Source organism: Emydura macquarii, unplaced genomic scaffold (genome assembly GCF_026122565.2).
Source record: "Emydura macquarii macquarii isolate MOO-44397 ecotype Brisbane River unplaced genomic scaffold, CSIRO-AGI_Emac_v2 contig_3390, whole genome shotgun sequence".
Lineage (NCBI taxonomy): Eukaryota > Metazoa > Chordata > Testudines > Chelidae > Emydura > Emydura macquarii.
This window is the reverse complement of record NW_027133527.1, coordinates 3,733,224-3,751,057: the sequence shown is the minus strand read 5'-3', so window position 1 is coordinate 3,751,057 and position 17,834 is coordinate 3,733,224. Positions and strand designations below refer to the sequence as shown.

Genomic DNA, 17,834 nt, shown 5'->3' with positions numbered 1-17,834 from the left:
GTGCTTAGAGAGACACGGTAAACAAACATTCCGTATTTCGCTTTATACCACCTCTGATTCTAATGATTGTGATTCAGGCTATAAAAATATGATCACTGCAAGAAGAATGTTTTTAAAAAAAACAACGCCTGGTGAATACAAAACAACTCTAGCAATCAAAGCCACAGTCACAATATGCTTTACTGATGTAGTTCTTTTCAGAGAAACAGTGGTAAACTTTTATTTCAGGATCGTATTGGTCCAAAGCTGATATGCACCTCCTGTGTAACCCTAAAACCTCCTAATACCATGGATGAACAAATAACTGTCATAGGGCATGTCTACACTGCAATAAAAACCTGTGGTAGTGAGTCTGGATCAGCTCACTCAGGCTTGTGCTATGAGGCTAAAAATAACCATGTAGCTGCTCAGGCTGGAGCCCAGGCTCTGAAACTCTCCTTCCTCTGAGACTTGCTGCTGTGGGTTTTTTATTGCAGTGTAGAGGTACCCTGAGAATGAAACAGTTACATTAATGTACTCTCATGCATAGATTAATAAGGCAGAGCTATTCATGCAGAGTTAAGGTGTTTCTAAACTATCTTTTAAAAATAAAAATATGTAATGTAGGAAACAATGCATTTGCCTTAATGGTCGTCTATTTCTTTTAACCCTTTTTTCCCTGTATATCACAAATCCAGCAAAGTGGCACCTGTAACCTGATGGATGGATGAATGACATATATTGCACTATTTATCCACATACACTACTTCCATTGAAGTCAGTGGGAGAATGTGAAAAGATCAAAGATAGACTCTGACACTAGTAAGACAGTAGAAAAAGGAGCATTCCCTGTTCACGCACTGTTTATCTTTTCTTTAAAAGTAAACTGAATTGGTTTTGATTGTTTAAAGTCATTTCACTCCATACCAGATTATACATCCAGATGTCATGGGTTTGCTGTTTGTAGTTAGTAATCAGATTGTCACCGGACGGTGCAAACTACCATTTTATTTTCATAACTCTTGGGCAGCTTGAAACTAAAATCTATTCAGTCTACTTCCTTACTGAAGTGTGCGTTCCATTATCCAAGCACAGTTATTTGTTCACTGTAAGGTAGCTTGAAAACGAGAGCTAGAAATTCATTTCTTTGTTCCAAACCCCCCATGTTCATTCATTTGATTTGAGGAAAAAAAATCATTGCATACTGTATGAACTATGTAAGCATAAGAAAAACAGAGATCAAATTTTAGATGGGATGAATCAGCCTTTACAATATTCTTTGAAACTCTGGACAGTCATCTAAGCTGTGTAAACTGAACTTCCAAATGCAAGAACTACAGCCAACCATGATGTTATGCTGATGCATTTTTATTTAAATAAAGGAAATTAACAGCGAATTGTCTTTATTATTGAATATAATATTACACACTTATTATAAAATTAAATATCCTAGGCTAAGATTTTCTACCAATCTTCACATCGTTAGTATAGGGAGCATTGCTACTGGTAGCCTGCTAGTTTAAGGACAACAGGGTATCGCGTGCGATGGGCCATGCACTTCTGCCTATCAATAAAAAGGCTGTTCGATTTCACAGCTATCTCCTTCTCTAGACTCATCCGCGTATCTTCCAGGTTCCTCAGAGACTGTTCAGCCTCTAGTAGTTTCTGCTTCAGAGACTCAATGGACTCTGTTAGTTCTTCAACTTCACTGATCAACCTGAACAGAATTAAATTAGTAATAAAAATCAGAGGAAGGCCCCAAAAGCATGTGAGCTGATATACTTCTACAATTAGCAATCTTTGTTCTTCTGAAACTCAACAGCACAGTAATTAGGTGTTAGTCTGTACTGCTGTTAGCGGGGCCTGATGGGTGACATGATTTTGAGCTACAGGATTATAAAATGAAGCTGCTCTCTGGGTTTTGAATTAAGTCTCTTTCAGTAAACATAAAGCTCGGAATAATTTCAAAACTACCATAATTATAAAGGTCTCCTAAAATTTAGATTGTAAAAAATATGCTCAATGAATTCTAGAATAACCTTTCCCCATTCGGAATAGTCACAAAAGAATGATCCATTGTCACAGATACTATTCCACTCTCCAAGCCTCCTTTGTTAACGATTGAAGGGCTAAAGATGGTTTAAATGATTCATTGATTTTTGACTGGCTGAACATTCACATAAACCTAGATTTTTACCTCCATTCACAGTGTAGAACTGGAGGAACTACTGAAGCCAATGGCATCACTCCAGATATACACTGATGTAAGTGAGATCACAACACTTAGATTTAGAATGAATCGTGGAGAAGATTTTCAAAGGCATAAAAGGCAGTTAGACGCACAACTCTCATTGAAACTCAACAGGAGTTGGGTGCTTACCTGCCTTTTGGGCCTTTGAAAATCTCCCTCCTCCCCAAATGTTTATTTCATGGGAAAAGGGGATGTTATATAATGGATATGTATTGAGGGGAGAAGAGTAATGTGAAACAATATAAGGCCCCATTTCAGCAAAGCAATTAAACACATCCTTATTCAGCAGAGCACTTAAGCATGTCCTTATGTCCTATTACATGCAATGCACATGTTTAAGATCTTTGAATAGGGATGGTTTGCTGAATCAGGGCCTAAAAAAATGTGCCTGAGCTGGCATAAAGCATTTGAATTATGCAAAATGATCACATTACTATATAGAGGAAAGAAGCAGCTTTGACTTTGAATGGTGTATATTTTTGCTATAAACAACTGGAAAAGCTGTTCACAAACTTTTCCAAAGGGCAGGAAAAAAAAAAAAAGCAGATGTGGGAGAATCAATTACAAGCACTATTATGAGATCAAGAGTGACAAATTACATTCAGACCTGTAATTTGGAAGGATTTATTGCCCTCCAGTTTTTAAATGGATTATTACTGAAAATCGAATGCCATCGGCTAATTCTTTGGAGGAGCTGATGAGTTTTCTGAGCTTGTGGAAATGCACAGCCCATTTACATTCGCAGTGCTTGAAGCGTAATTGATTCACTGCATAATCTGCCTCAAAGTGAACCTCTGCCAACAGCGTAAGGGTTGCATATTATCTACAACCTGTCAGATGATGTTGGATCAGTTGAATAAGTAAAGAACCCCACTATTCAAAGAAGAAAGTGGACATAAATATGTTTATGGATTCCCTGATTCGGATCTTCTTTACACTCATTTCAATGGAGTTATTCCCAAATTTATGTAAGTGAAAGGTATCGGAATTAGGCCTAATAGTTAAGAGATGAAGGCCACATGCTACAAAAATAAATGTCAAAATGTTTCGTATAACAGTGGCAGTGAAATTGTTAAACTTGGGGGTTAGATAATTGACATTTCACAGCTGGCATCAATGGGTGCAACTCCATTCAATCTATGTCAACCCATTGAAGTCAATGATATGTTATTGTGATTGGATAAACCATTTATTTCTTTGCCACCGTATGTCTCTGCCAGGCAGAAATTGTCTTAAAATGTCTTTGATATAATTGAAGTATTTAAGGTCTCTCTTTCTAATGTGTTTACCTGAATTGTGCTGGATCTCTACAGAGTTCAACATTGGGCCTAAAAGATCTGTCATACAGCCTTGTCTGAGCCACTTTCATTGGAGCTTCTTTGTCCTTAATAGCTTGTTTGAGAGCAGCAATGTTGTTTTCTTGATCTCCAATCTCCTTAAGAGTCTGTTTGAAGAGAATATCCACAAAAAGAGACACGTTTAAGACAATAAATGTAATGTATATGGTACTATTAGTATGCATACCACTTTACAGACATTTAATAATGGAATCTTTTCATGCTTCCAAGGATTCACTAGTAGTTTTGCCATTGCCAGGTAGCCTGCTAGTTGAGGCCAGAATATGGGAGGTGCAAAGGTCCCATAAAGCTCTTTTGTCTCCTTATCTCTGTTCCGACACTGAGCAGAATGGAAAACCTGATATCCATTTTAAAGAGAAGTTGAAGAATTTTTGCAGCTGATTAAATACTACAGTCTATTTGTATTCTCATCAGAACCTGTTCATGGCACAATCCATCTCAGTGAATCATTTCTGACACTGTAATTAATGTAAATTACTCAAAGTGACAGGCTATTTTGAATTAGATCAAAAAGATTACCTGACCTTATGTTCACAGATTTCTGGCATTAGTGAAACTGGAATCACAATAAAAAGGTGAGAAATACTGATTCACCTCTCATTTACAACCAGTGAACTCCAGTGACTTTGATGGAGTTACTCCAGAATCCTATCAGGGTACATGACAGCAGACTCAAGGCCTATGAATTTGTATTTCTGATTATTTTTTTTACAGGGTAGTATACGTTTTCACAGAATTATTCAGCCATGAGTTGCTGAATGTCGGTTTGCTGCACCTGCCCCTCGGTTGGACTTTAAGGAGAAAAAACAAAATTGAAATTGACATTAATACACACAGAATTTCAGTAGTATTACAGTGGAAGCCCTTAAAAACAAATACTATACCAATGGTATTGTCCTTACGCACAGTAGGTAATACATTTAGAATGCATAGTGTACCACATTAAATGCTTGCTTTTTAAGGGTATAACATTAATAAAAATAATAACCTTGAGAAGCAACTAGTGGTTATTAGTGGTGATGTATATGATACTGGTTACTGTAATCTTCCCTGTGAGAGGAACAGTCATAGTAAAAATATTCTAACTAGTGCATTAGACAAGTTATGGAAAAGGCACCATATGCAAGGTACTGTAGATGCTTCTATTTAGGAGTGATTTGTTCACAATAATTTTACCATTTCTCTCTCCCACTCTGTCCTCTGCTAGCCCAGAGCTACCCTTCAATGGGATCCAAAGCATTTTACTCTGTCTCCACCAACATCTTGAAACCATCTCAGCCCTAATAATAGTTTTTAAACATTGGAGTCTATGTTGTATGTGTCTTGCATGTACAGCAAGATACATAGTGTGTACTGTTCACACAATGATACAGTGGGAAAAATCCATCCCTTGGTTAATTCCACTGATTTCAGTGGGGTTAGATCTGAGATGCATATTGACTCAGTATTTTACAGCCAGACAGGTGGGAAACATCTATTAGATTATAAAATTCATCTCCTTGCTAGGACAGGATTTAGGCCCTGATTCAGCAAAGAACTTAAGCATGTGCTTAACTTTCAGCATGTATTTTAAGTCCACCGTGCTTAAGTTAAACAGTGAAGATAATGGAACTTAAGCACATACTTAAACATAAGTATGTGGTTAGGTGCTCTGCTGAATCGGGGTCATAATCCACAGCTGGAGTCCCTATCAGGTACTAAACTGACACAAAATACTATTCTATACTCTAAAAGGATTAAGCAACTCTTCTTTCTTGTTAATTCTACTGTCATTATCTCAATATGTGTGAAAACTAATGGAAGCAGCTTGGTGAACTAAGGGGCACCCTTACTTTTCTCAAATGATGTTCCAGTTTGTGTTTTGCATCTTCCATCTCCTCGCAGCGTTTAGCAAAAGCTTCGTCAACAGCAGCACACTGCAAGCGCAGATCCTCAGCTGTGTCATGAAGGATATTGTCGATCAATAAACGGAGGTTGATGGAAGCCAGTCGCTCTCGCTCTGCCCTATAGATGTTGTCATGGCTGAATTTTGCCCAGGTTTCAGGCGTTGAGGCACTGTAAGAGATAGTGCAGAAATCTCTCTCAGGAAAAGAAAAGCCAAAGCAGAATTATTTCATTTCCTTGGGTTTTATCATCCCATAAACTTTCCTGCTATGGCATGCACCCTCTAGTATTAGCATAAATAAAACATGGTGTAACAGCAGGTGGGAGTACTCTCACCTGCCCTCTCACTTTTCAAGCAGGGAGAGATACACTAGACAGAATCATCTGAAATTCTATCACCTTTAGCAAATAGGAATAAAGGCAAAACAAAAAATAAGAATCCCTCTTACATCTTAACTATACTTAGAGTGGCAAACATTGTTAAGACAGTGGTACATATGCACTAGGATTTCTAGCTAATTAAGCTTTACAATCCATGTCTACTTTATCTACAAAACAGATTGAAATATGGTTCCGTGGTAATATTTTGCCATCTGTTGAGCATCAGAAGGAACAATATAACATTCTGTAAACTGCGTAGCTGGAATAGTGGTTGGAGGAAAAAGGCGACAACATTTATAATAGTTAAAGCAATAAAACTGTGTGCAATATAAGAGGAATGCAACTTTCCTTTCAACAACTAAGCCAGGCCCTCCTGTAATTCAATTTATTTGAGCCTTTGCATTGACTTCAATGGGTTTTAGATGACTCCCGCAAAGGTTTGTAACAAATTCTTACTAAGAATTGATATTTTTGCAACCACAATATGTATTTGTTCGGTATACAAAATATATTTATATACAAAAATGGTGTGGTTGTAGTTGATGTAGAGGACCCTTTACATCTCAATGGCTTTCTTTGTACAGATCAATAACAAATAGTCTTCACCTTTCCTCAAACTTTGACGAGCTGGGATGGAACTGGATGTTGGTACTCTGATTATTGTATCTTCCACATTTGTCATCAATGTTGTATGTTTCGACCTTATCAGACCAATCCATTTCACAAATCTGCTTGTGATCTCGATTTAATCTAAAAAGTTCAAAATTATCACAAATCACTATTGGAAAAAGAATACGACCTTGCAAAAAGATTATGAAAATGTATGATACCAGCCTCAGAGTTTAGGACTCTCTAAGAAAATTGGGTAGCTAACCCTCCTCAGATCCTTTGAAAATTCTAACACAAAATCTATTCCCCCAACCCTGTGCAGCGGCAACATGCTACCCACTTCCACTCACCCTTCAACTCTCCTCTAGTCTATACTAACTGCATAGCTGGAGCTCTGGGAACAGGAGGTGGGGGCTGAACCTAGGGTTTCACAGAGTAATCCTGGTGGAAAGGGGGCCCATATGGGAACTCCATGAGACTCATGTGGTTTTCTGAGTCCTCTTTCCCACCCAAAGGTTTTACCATGAAGACAGCATGATTTGATCCTCAGAAAACACAATAACAACATTCAAAATTAAAGCGCTTGCTTTGTTCTAAATTAAATCTCTCCTGCTTAGCTCAATTAATTTAAAAGATCTTTAGCAACAGTTAGTTACAAAAAGTTCCATTTTTCTCTTGCTGGTAACCACCAGATGTCAGTATGAACTAAGGAATCAAAAAGTCTTCAAATGTTAACCTTTGTAATACTATGCTAAGACCATCTTACAACAATTACTAATACAAACTAAAATCTACACTCAGTAGACGCTCTACTGTGCGTTGATGGGGGTCATTAAACTACTTCAAATTGTTGAATGACTCCCTTTTTAATAAGCATTATTTATTAAAATAATACTCTGCTTTATATCTAACAGAATATGACAAATGCTGGCTGATAAGAATAAAAGATTTTTAAAGGTAATTTGTACTATTAATTAACCGTGTCACCTCAAAATACCTTTGCATTTAATAAACATCTTATCTCCAAACTGGAATATTGTAAAATAAAAGTAAACCCTACTTTTCCAGCGCAACAGACTTCCTTATTAGCAAGGATAGTGTCAGTTTTTTTCACTTCCTTAGTTCATACTGACATCTGATGGCAACAGTTCAGGGGAAAACAAGGTACTTTATTCTAACAAATTGTTTAAAAAGCTATTTTAAAATAGCTGTTCTAGTCCCAATGCAATAGAGCAATGACTTCAACAGAATAAAATGTTTTTAATGTACTTCTACTTAAATGTAATTTTGAGCCATCACAGAGCTAGACAGATATATTTGAAAGCAAGATGAAAAATTTGACCTAATGTTATAGAATAATGGAAACTATCATTACAAAAGGACATGGCATTTCTCTTACACCATCTGGCCTGCTTCCAATGCTGCCTTTCCATATACATAATTGTATCTATTTTGAGGGTTTAAATGGAACGTTAGATAGTACATATGCCTTGTGAATTTCACCTACTGACAGCTGTGGCCATAGAAGCCAGGAACGAATTTGGTCCTATAAATTATTAAGTATTTGGGAACAGTGAAAAGCATCTTACTGCATCTGGTTAACAGCCTGCATCAAAGTTCTTTTCAGAAGTTCTTGCACATTTCTGATAAGTTCAACTTCCTAGATAAAAATATAAAAATGATGATAGTCAGTACATCCCATTTTTAGAGTTATTTGCTTTCAATGCCACTGGTGTGTTGCTAAATTGTCCAGTCATTACCCATTCTCTTTGTGGTGGTATTTTTCATTATTGTAAAGACTTTGTCAAGATCCTCTGAGGAGTTAGACATGGTTCAAATATAAGGTAGATCAATGAACACTGAATTCACTCAATGATAAATTATAGATTTGTGACGCTTATCTAAAAAGGAACTAATGCTTAAAATATTTCCAGTCTTAAGAATTAATTGTTTTATTACTAAATGCATATTAGGAGAAAGGAATACGTTTTATCATATTTAATACAAGATTTGCAACTGTATAGGTTGATATATAAATGTTGCTGCTAGATTTTTACAAAATTATTATATGTTTAAATGGCTTTAAGGCACCCATGCAAAAATAATGTATTCAATTTCACAGCTTTGTCATATTGGCTCAGACTAATTTAGTCCATAATCCTGCATCTGCTAATGGTCAGCATTGAGGAATATGAAAAATCTCCTAATGCATCTAGTCAGTTAAACAATGTTGTAGATGGAGGACCAGCTGCCTCCTAAAGCCAACAGGTGATTAGTTTATGCCCTGAAGAATTGACCCACCTTGATAATTTATTTGGACAGGAAGCTAAAAGTTTCTAAAATATTTTATAATATCCTTTACTGAACAAGGAAGCATCTTAGATTGTAAGAAGTTTGATTTGTTCCTGAACTACCAGTACTCAGTGAAGTGACCTTTCTGACCTCGAAGTTTGTGCAGTGTTATTTATTAGCTGGTCCAGTAAAAGATCCAACATTTCCTACCTAGTACACTTATTATTTGTGGCCGAAACATTAAAAAGAGCGACAGTACATAATAAATCCTCATTAATGTTGCTGTTTTACTGCAATGACAGTCATCCAGCCAGCAGAGGGAGAATGTATCTACTAACAAACCCTATTCGGAGAACTGTGCTTGGACCAGTTGATTATATAACAATGTTTTAGACAAATTAGGGTGTATACAAGCCACTGACATATCAGCTTATTCTCTATAAGAAACAAAGGAGGAAAATAATAAAGAACAGTTTGTTCTAAACAGAAAAAGGACAAGTGTGATCAGGGCGAAAATGGCATTTTTAATATTCTAAGAGAGCACAGTTAATAAAACCTATTAAAAAAAGTTGACAGTGTCTCTTTAATAAAATGTCCATGCAGTTGGGAATACCAAAACCCACGTTCTCCAAGGAAGGAAATGTTATGAGGGCTGAATCATTAGAAAGTACCATTTTGCAACAAATATTTTAAAAGATTTAGCAAGACCCGACATTTGAAATGCCATTAAAAATAATTGATTTCATGTTGTATTGTGTATCCTTGGTATAAATAAAGAGGCAATAGTTTTACCTATGATCAGTGTGCAATTTAATTGCATAGCTTTGAATAAGAAAAACCTTCTATTACCAATTAATAGATCTCTTCCATGGAAAAAGTGATGCAGTGCTAAAATAAAAGAAACTCTTGTTGAATGACTTACAATAAAAGTAACTGCATTTCTGCAGGGAGAAATGTGCACTTAAATAGAATACACAAGAAATCCAGAAGCAGTATGCATAATCAATGGCAGACATAATACTAGTGGGAAATAGATAAAACTAATGGGATCCAGACACACAGGTTTAAATAGCAACCGCTTCTGGATGCTGATCTGCCATATGATTTCTCATGACATTTAAAATAAACTCCATGCTAATTCTTAAGCTGTATAAACTGGCATAGGAACCTTATGAAACATACAGCCAGAAACCACTTCAGTAACCGTGCCTCTTAGCTCTTTGGAAAGGTTTAGTCAGTATTTCCGATTTAACTCCAAACCTTAAAGTAGGTGAGCTACCCTCTTACCCTGAAATAGTGTGTGCAAAAAAATGTGGAGTATGTTCAAACTAACAAAAGACATGTAAACGCCCCCAATTTCTGCATTACTTACTCAGGCAAACTTCAGTGGAAGTTTTGCCTGAATAAAGGCTGTGGGATTGGACACTAAATATTTCCAATTCAGGCCGCAATACTTCAATATTTATGCATGTGTTTATCTTTAAGTCCACGAAGTTCAATGGGCCTACTCAGTGCCCAAAGTTATGCACCTGTGTGAATCTTCACAGGCTCAGAACCAAAGACAACATGCCAAATAAGAAAGAAAGGGATGAGTATTACTGAACTACGTATGACTCATGTTCACCATTGCACTATGCTCCCCTTCATATCTATATATGAAATGGAACTGGTGCCTACAAAAAGAGGAAGTTTTGCCTCTGAACCATGCACCCTCTTTCCTCAACCCCAAACCTACAGAAGTTCCTCCCTCTGGCTTCACAGGGTTCCAGGCAACAGATTTAGAGGGGAACCAGCTGGGATGGGGCAGAGGAGTTGGCTCCCCAAAGCCTACAAGGGAACACAGCCTGAGGCTGCTTGAAATTTCACTGCGTCCATGAGCATTCATGATAGCGGGAGCTAGAGTCTTGAAGCACAGCTAATTAGGACCAAATCCTGCCATCACTCTGTGTGTGACTCCCCATGGGGAGAGGTTTGTGATTTAACAAGCAGTAGAATATATGTATAGAATCTATATGAGGAAGGAAAAATCAAATGCACAGCTACAAATCAAGGAATAACTGGCTAGGTGGTAGTACTGCTAGAAAGGATCCAGAGATTAGAGTGGATCACAAATTGAATATGAGTCAACAATGTGATGCAGTTATGAAAAAGGCTAATATTTTGGGATGTATTAACAGGAGTGTCGTAAGAGACAGGAGGTATTTGTCCCATGCTACTTAGCATTGGTGAGACCCCACCTGGAGTGCTGTGTCTAATTATGTGCACCACAACTTAAGAAAGATGTGGACAAATTAAAGACAGTCCAGAGGAGAGCAACAAAAATGAAAAATAGTTTAGAAAACCTCAGGAAAGGTTAAAAAACCAGACATGTTTAGTCTAGTAAAACGAAGATTGTGGGAAGACCTGATAACAGTCTTCAAATATATTAAGGGTTGTTATAACTATAAGAGTAGTTAAGCTGTGGAATAGGCTTCCAAGGGAGATTGTAGAATCCCTGTCATTAGAGATTTTTAAGAACAGATTGGACAAACACCTGTCAGGGCTGGTCTAGGTTTCTTTGGTCCTGCCTCAGCACAGGGGGGGCTGGACTTGATGACCTCTCAAGGTCCCATCCAGCCCTACATCTCTATGATTCTGTGAGTCTATATTATCTTTATGTAGAATATGCATGAAACTGTAGTATTAATCAGCTTGAAGGCCCTGCATATATTATGAGACGAAAGAGATATTAAAGGATTTTAGTCACTAGCAGGACTTTTGTAGTTCAGACTCTGACATTAATGTAGATTGTATTTCTCAGAGTTTAAATATAGGAATTGATGGACCATATATTCTCATTCCTGTCTTTAATTTTCTCATGTATATCTTGTCATCTCATCTATTAAAATGAAATGTTATGAAATCTAAAGTCATCTTGGTTAATTTTCAGTTTTCTTTTCCATAGTTAATAATAGTAACTCTTATGGGCATCATGAAATGATTGTCAGTTAAATTACCTAGTAATTTTAAACTGTAAAATGTTCATTTTGTTTTTATTTTATTACAGTTTTTAGTTTTTATGGTGTTATAAATGGTGTTTTCTTTAGTAACATGAATCTAGTGATAAATCCATCACAATGCATAATTTTGCATGTATCTTACTAATGACACCTGGAGGAAATCATGGGAATTTTTAAGAGGAAATGTTTGTGAGTTTCTTCACTTTGCAGATTTAGAATCAAGTGAATCCAGTTTCTCTTTTTGCATCTGCAAGTTGCAGAGGCAACTGATGTAACTTAGATGTCTAACTACAGTACAGTAGTTAAATGACATCAAGTGTACCTGAACATAATTGTGGCACACAAAGGGAAGCTAGGTTGAGAACCTTAATGAGTTGAAGCTTAAAGCAAAAACTGCTACACACTTTTACAGAAAGAGGTTGGCTTTTTTTTTAAACTGAGGCTCGAGGAGGGATTATTGTCCTTATATTTTTTTATCCACCTGATTGTCCTTTTCTTATTGGACTGATCTGGTTCCACAATTACCCACTTGAAAGCTCATGATACGGAGATCTCAAAAGTTGCTTCATTATTATTATTTTTTAAATCAGTCACCAATTTACAGGACTTTCTTACTGCAAAATCAGACTGTTGACTGTGCACACCTCCCCTGAACACAAGTTTGCTTGGCAAAGTTACTGATCACAGTGCTTAGAAAGCAATTTCTGTTGATTGCCTTTGTTCCATTGTCTAATTTGGCAGAAAGAGACACAATCGTACTTTTTCTCCATTTAAAAAAAAACCCCCAAAACTTGCATTTTAATGTAGTTGACACAATCCTGGCTAATGCCATTGCCCTCTGCATCAGGGAATAGTCACGGCTGATTTAATTGTCCAGCAAAATAAAATCAACACTCTGGGCCAAATTCAATTCTGTGGTAACTCCGATGACTCCAAGCTTTGCCTCTCTGGCATGCTCCCGCTATCCCGAAGCCAAAGCTACAGAAGCTCCTCCACATGGCTCCACAGGGTTCCAGTTTCTAGAGCTGAAGGGGGTGAGCTGGGATGGGGCAGAGGAGTTGACTCCTCTGACCCACTTACATCAGGATGGTATTTGGCCCTCAGTTAATCAATCTGGATGCTACATGTGTAGAAATACAATGTGACATACAGACTATACACACATGACACATGATTTAGTGATGACATACCATCATGTGACAAGCTCTGCTAGTGCTTATAATATATTTAAATATATATTATATATATATATATGTAATATATTTATCACACAAAGTTATTAAACTGGCATTACAATGGTGCAGAGGAGATTTAGAGTAGATGACAAGATGTGCTATGATCGTTAAACACATCATTCAGAGTTAGATACATGTTTAGCTTTTCCCAAGTTCAGACATTTCAAGTGGAGTAGTCTGATATTGGAAGAAAGAAAATGATGTAGCTTAAATGGATTTATCATCTTTATTCATCATGAAGGACCATTCTGCTCTTAAAAAAAGTGTTTCCTTCCTCCAACCTCCCTTTCCTAACCGGAACTGCACTTAAAATATATCACTTTAATATGTCATCTAAGTTGATTCATGTCTTTCTGAGTAAAAGTCACCTAAGTATTCCACAGCTGATTTATATTAGTCACCTGAAGAGCTTTCACTGAAACGTATTCATCCCTCATTATGGTAGTAGTTAAACAGGCAGTATTACACATCACCCTGTGTGTTCTCAATATGACTCCTCCCTCTAAAATCACTAGGAGAGAGAGGCTGAAACCCTCTGTACAACAAAAAATAATAGTAGGAAATCCTCACTCTAGCTACCCATGGTTTCTTATTGGGGTCATCTGCTAAGGGCTTCTGCTGGAAGGAAAACGAAATTACACTTCCATGCAAGGTTTTTCCTGGCTTGTGTGTGTCTGTTTGGTGTTGTCTCTTTAAACATCATGGCCCAGATCATCAAAGGTATTTAGGCTCCTAACTTGCATATGCCCAGTCGCTGCTAAGAAGGTGCTTATCATTCAGGGACTCACGTGATACAGGATCTGACCTTCAGAAACTGAGAAATACTTTCCACTGCAGAGCAGAGGAGAGGAGAGCAAAGGAAGCCACATATCAGTAAACGGGCCAACAAATGACAAGAAAGGAGAGCAATAATTGCCCTGCATGTTTCCTCCTCACCCCCACATATCTACAACTGTGTGGATTTGGGGGGCCAGGGAGTAACCAGTCTACTTGATACATCCCTCCCCACAAATGACAGATTTCCTAGGAGGAATGAATGTTGCTCGTCACCAAGTACATCTCCATGAGATTCTCCAAGACCAAGGGTAAGACAAGAAGTAATCAGCTTAGCTTGCAACAAGGGAGGTTTAGGTTAGATATTAGGAAAAACTTTCTAACTCTAAGGATAGTTAAGCACCAGAACAGGTTACCTAGAGAGGTTGTGGAATCCCCGTCATTGGAGGCTTTTAAGAACAGGTTAGACAAACACCTGTCAGGGATGGTCTAGGTATACCTTCCTGCCTCAGCATAGCCTCCTTGAGGTCCCTTCCAGCTCAACAGTTCTATGATGTTAGTGCACAGTAGGGGTGCCGACGGGAATAAGGCTGGAGTGAGCCAAGCCTGCTACTAGGGAAGGGAGGGCATGAAATCAGTGAAGAGGGACTGAATCGATTGCACAGATGCCCTGGAATTCAATTTCCCCATGTGATCAAAAAACCTTCTGCCTAAGGGAAGGTATGTCAGACTCTCCACATAGCTGACCAGGTAGTGTCTTTGGAACACTTTTCCCCTACCTAGGAGTTTTTGCTTGGGAGGATAACATATGGACCATGGTCCTCTTCCCAGTTCCAGGGGGACAGGCAAACCTAGAATGAGCAGCTCTGTTGCTTCATTGCTTGAGGGAGGGGTTAGAGTGGAAGGTGGATGGACAGGTGAATAGGATTTGGAACAATTACATGAGTTTTTTAATAAAACTGCATAATTCTTCCAAATCAATATGCAAATGGAAATAAACCCACCAGCAAATCGAACCATTGACTTTGAAATTTGAGCAATGAGCAGTCAGAACTCATGGCCAAGTGACAAGAATTACTATTCTGCATTGGAAAGAGCAAGAAATACAAGATAGAGATTGATTTCCTGGAATGAGAGTCAGGCATTTAGCATAACCAGGTCTTAAAGAGTTGGCAAAGCCACAAACAATTCATTTAAAAACATTCTATTTGCAAACATCTGTGCTGTAAAATCCATGTATTTCAGTTAACTCTTGCACTGTTGCTGTTATTCCCACATTATGCATTCCTTTCCCTTCATTCCTCATTGCAAAGACCATTAGCATGGTAACAGGTAATCTTAGCTTCTCCAGAGTTCATCTGCTTCTGGTGCTTATGCCTTATCTGAAATCACATAATTCTTTCTTTATGACATCCCCAGTTGGCTGTTGATGCTGTGTCATCAGAAACAGAATTATGATTTTAAATGAAGAACTAGCAGCAGGAGCAGATGGATTTCTTAGAAATGAACCAAGTATCCTTCATAACAGTGAGTAACAGGTGAGAAACACAGGAAACAAGCTGTGCCAGAAAAATATTTTTGTAAATCTATGGTTGATAAAGTTCTCTATAAAGCATCAACAGCTTAAGAGAATTTCTGCTTGATAATCTGTGTATAATCATGTTACTGTTTATGAGACAGAAGGATAGATCAGTGCAGTACCCTTTATGCTATCTAATAGTTATCTCATATTTCTACTATCAGCTAGAATATTCCCATGAACACTGATTACCACATCTGCATGATCCCAGTTAAAGAACTCCTCTAATATTCCATCCACTATGAAGTCCTGCTCTGTTTTTTTTCAAAGTACTAATATTGCCATTTAATTTGATCAATAACTAATCCTGCATCAATTTTGGCACCTTCAGAATATATTGGAGATTGCAAAGGAGTAGGTATTAACTGATTCCTTAGGTGTAAGAATAAGGATCATTCAAGAATGTAAAATGGGTCCAAAATCTGTCCTCAGTTACACCACGCAACCACAATTTACATCCATGGAATTGCACAGTTATGAGAGCAGAACTTGGCCCAATACATTTTGCACACAACATCGCATTGAAAATCCCAGCATCTCCAAAGCATGTGATAAAGTTTCTGCTGGAGGCAGGAGGCTCCCTTTGAGGAACATTTCAGGTTTGTTAAAGTAAGCCAGAAAAGTACTAACTGTATATGCGCTCTGCTTGCCTAGGGTTGTCACCCCACACAGTTGTCACCCATCGACCCTGTAATCTCAACACAGTATCAATCTTGTTGTATGATAAAGATCCTGGACTGTGTTGAGACATTGTAGTGCAGTGCTGGAATACCACCTCTCTTTCCTTCATCAGGACAAAAACAATCCCATCTCCAGGAATACACTTATGAGAAGGGTGGCCAGACTTTGCCCACCCCAGGGTTGCAACTGGCAGCTAGCCAATAGCCTAGGGTAGCATTTAACTGGCATAAAATATTCCAGCTGCACCTTATCTTTTGTATGGAATTGCAGCCTGTGGACAGCACAGGTCCTGGCAGTTTAATGACGGTGGAGGCCATGGATGTCTCATGCCAGCATGTGGATGCTCCATGTCGATCTCAGAGGCCTCCATTCTGATCTTGCTTGTGTGACCCTTCTGCCAGGTGGAGCTGGCAACAAGAGGGACGGGGTTCAATATCAAGATCGGGATGGCGAGGCAGCACGCAGGGGCCTTTTGTCTACCTATGTCACACGCCCAAGCAGTTGGAACCAAACCCTTCTGAACACGACGACACTACGCCAGGCCTGCGTTCTGCTGGGACACGTCTCCACGGACTGCGAGCTCCATAATCCGCCTGTCTCGGGGTCCCGTCGCGTCGCCCACCATCCTAGCCTCTGGGCATTCTGGAGATGAGGGCGGCTGTGGCAGGGGCTCAGGACAGGCCCCAGGCCCTCTCCCCACCCCCACTCACCTTCAGCAACTCCATCTCCACCTGGTCGCGGACCAGGTCCGCTGGCTGCCTCCTCTCACGGCACTGCAAGTTGTCGGTGGCGATGGCGTAGGGCACCTCGGTGGCGTCGAGGGCCCTTTCCAGCCGCACTTTCTGGGCCGCCAGCAGGTCGGTCTCGGCCGTCAGGTCCTCGATCTCCCTCTGGAGCTCGGACTTCCAGAAGTGCGTGTCTTGGAGGCGCTGGCCCAGCTTGGCGGTGGAGTCCTCCTGGGTGCGCTGGGCCAGGGCGGCGGCGTGGGCGGCCAGGCTCTGCGACTCGTGGCGGCAGCGCTCGGAGCCGTCGCGGTCGGCGAAGGCCTCGTGGTACTGGGCGTAATTGTGCTGGTGCCACTCCTCGGTCAGGTACTTGGCGCTGCGGAAGCCGGCCGTGGCCAGGCCGCACGAGGAGTCCGGCCCCGTGTTCAGCGCCGCCTCGTACACCTTCATGGGCAGCTCGGACACCGGCACCGCCTGCGGCGCCGGCTCCCTGGTCAGCAGCACCCCGCTCTGCGCCATGTCCGCCCTCCCACCTCAGAGCGGCCCTGCCCCGGGCGCAGCGATCAGGAAAGGCCGCGGCTCGATGCGGGGCCTTGGTTCGAACGGCGCCTCACGCCGCGTCTTCCCGTTGCCCCGGCGACGGCGGCCAGCCAATGAGGCAGCAGCGTCCCTGGGGACGGACCCTTGGGCAGGGAAACCCGAGCATCCTGAGCGCGCCCGTCGTTGCCCGGGCGACGATGGCAGCCAATGGGAGAGCAGATCCTCCCGGGCGACGTTCTACGCTGTAGGGAAACTCGAGTCTAGAAGCGGTGAGCGTCCCCGACCCCGGTTGCCTGGAGCGACGGTACCAACCAATGGTGTTGCAGGGCCTGGAAAGGGGGGCGGGGGCCTGTACTCCTGCTTTTAAAGGGCCAGAGCACCTGGTTTGGGGGAAAGCAGCCGGTGGCTGTGCAGAGTGGCTGACCCTCGTGGCTGCAGCTGATTGTAAGTAACCCAGTGTCTACACAGACAATGCGTCACCCTAACTACACCAGCGGAAGCCCTATGCCTCTGGTGGAGGTGGAGTTATGAGATCAGGGCTAGTCTA

At 40.1% G+C, this 17,834-nt stretch overlaps 1 protein-coding gene across 1 annotated transcript; it reads right to left on the bottom strand.

The window, feature by feature from the left end:
• Window positions 1–1,340: 1,340 nt before the first annotated feature.
• TEKT4 (tektin 4) lies at window positions 1,341–17,266 on the bottom strand. The gene is made up of 6 exons (XM_067534124.1): window positions 16,733–17,266; window positions 8,052–8,122; window positions 6,460–6,603; window positions 5,421–5,643; window positions 3,520–3,674; window positions 1,341–1,696 (listed from the first exon to the last, which is right to left on the bottom strand). The coding sequence occupies exons 1-6, from the start codon at window positions 17,264–17,266 to the stop codon at window positions 1,480–1,482; spliced, it is 1,344 nt and encodes a 447-aa protein (XP_067390225.1). The 3' UTR covers window positions 1,341–1,479.
• Window positions 17,267–17,834: the final 568 nt, after the last annotated feature.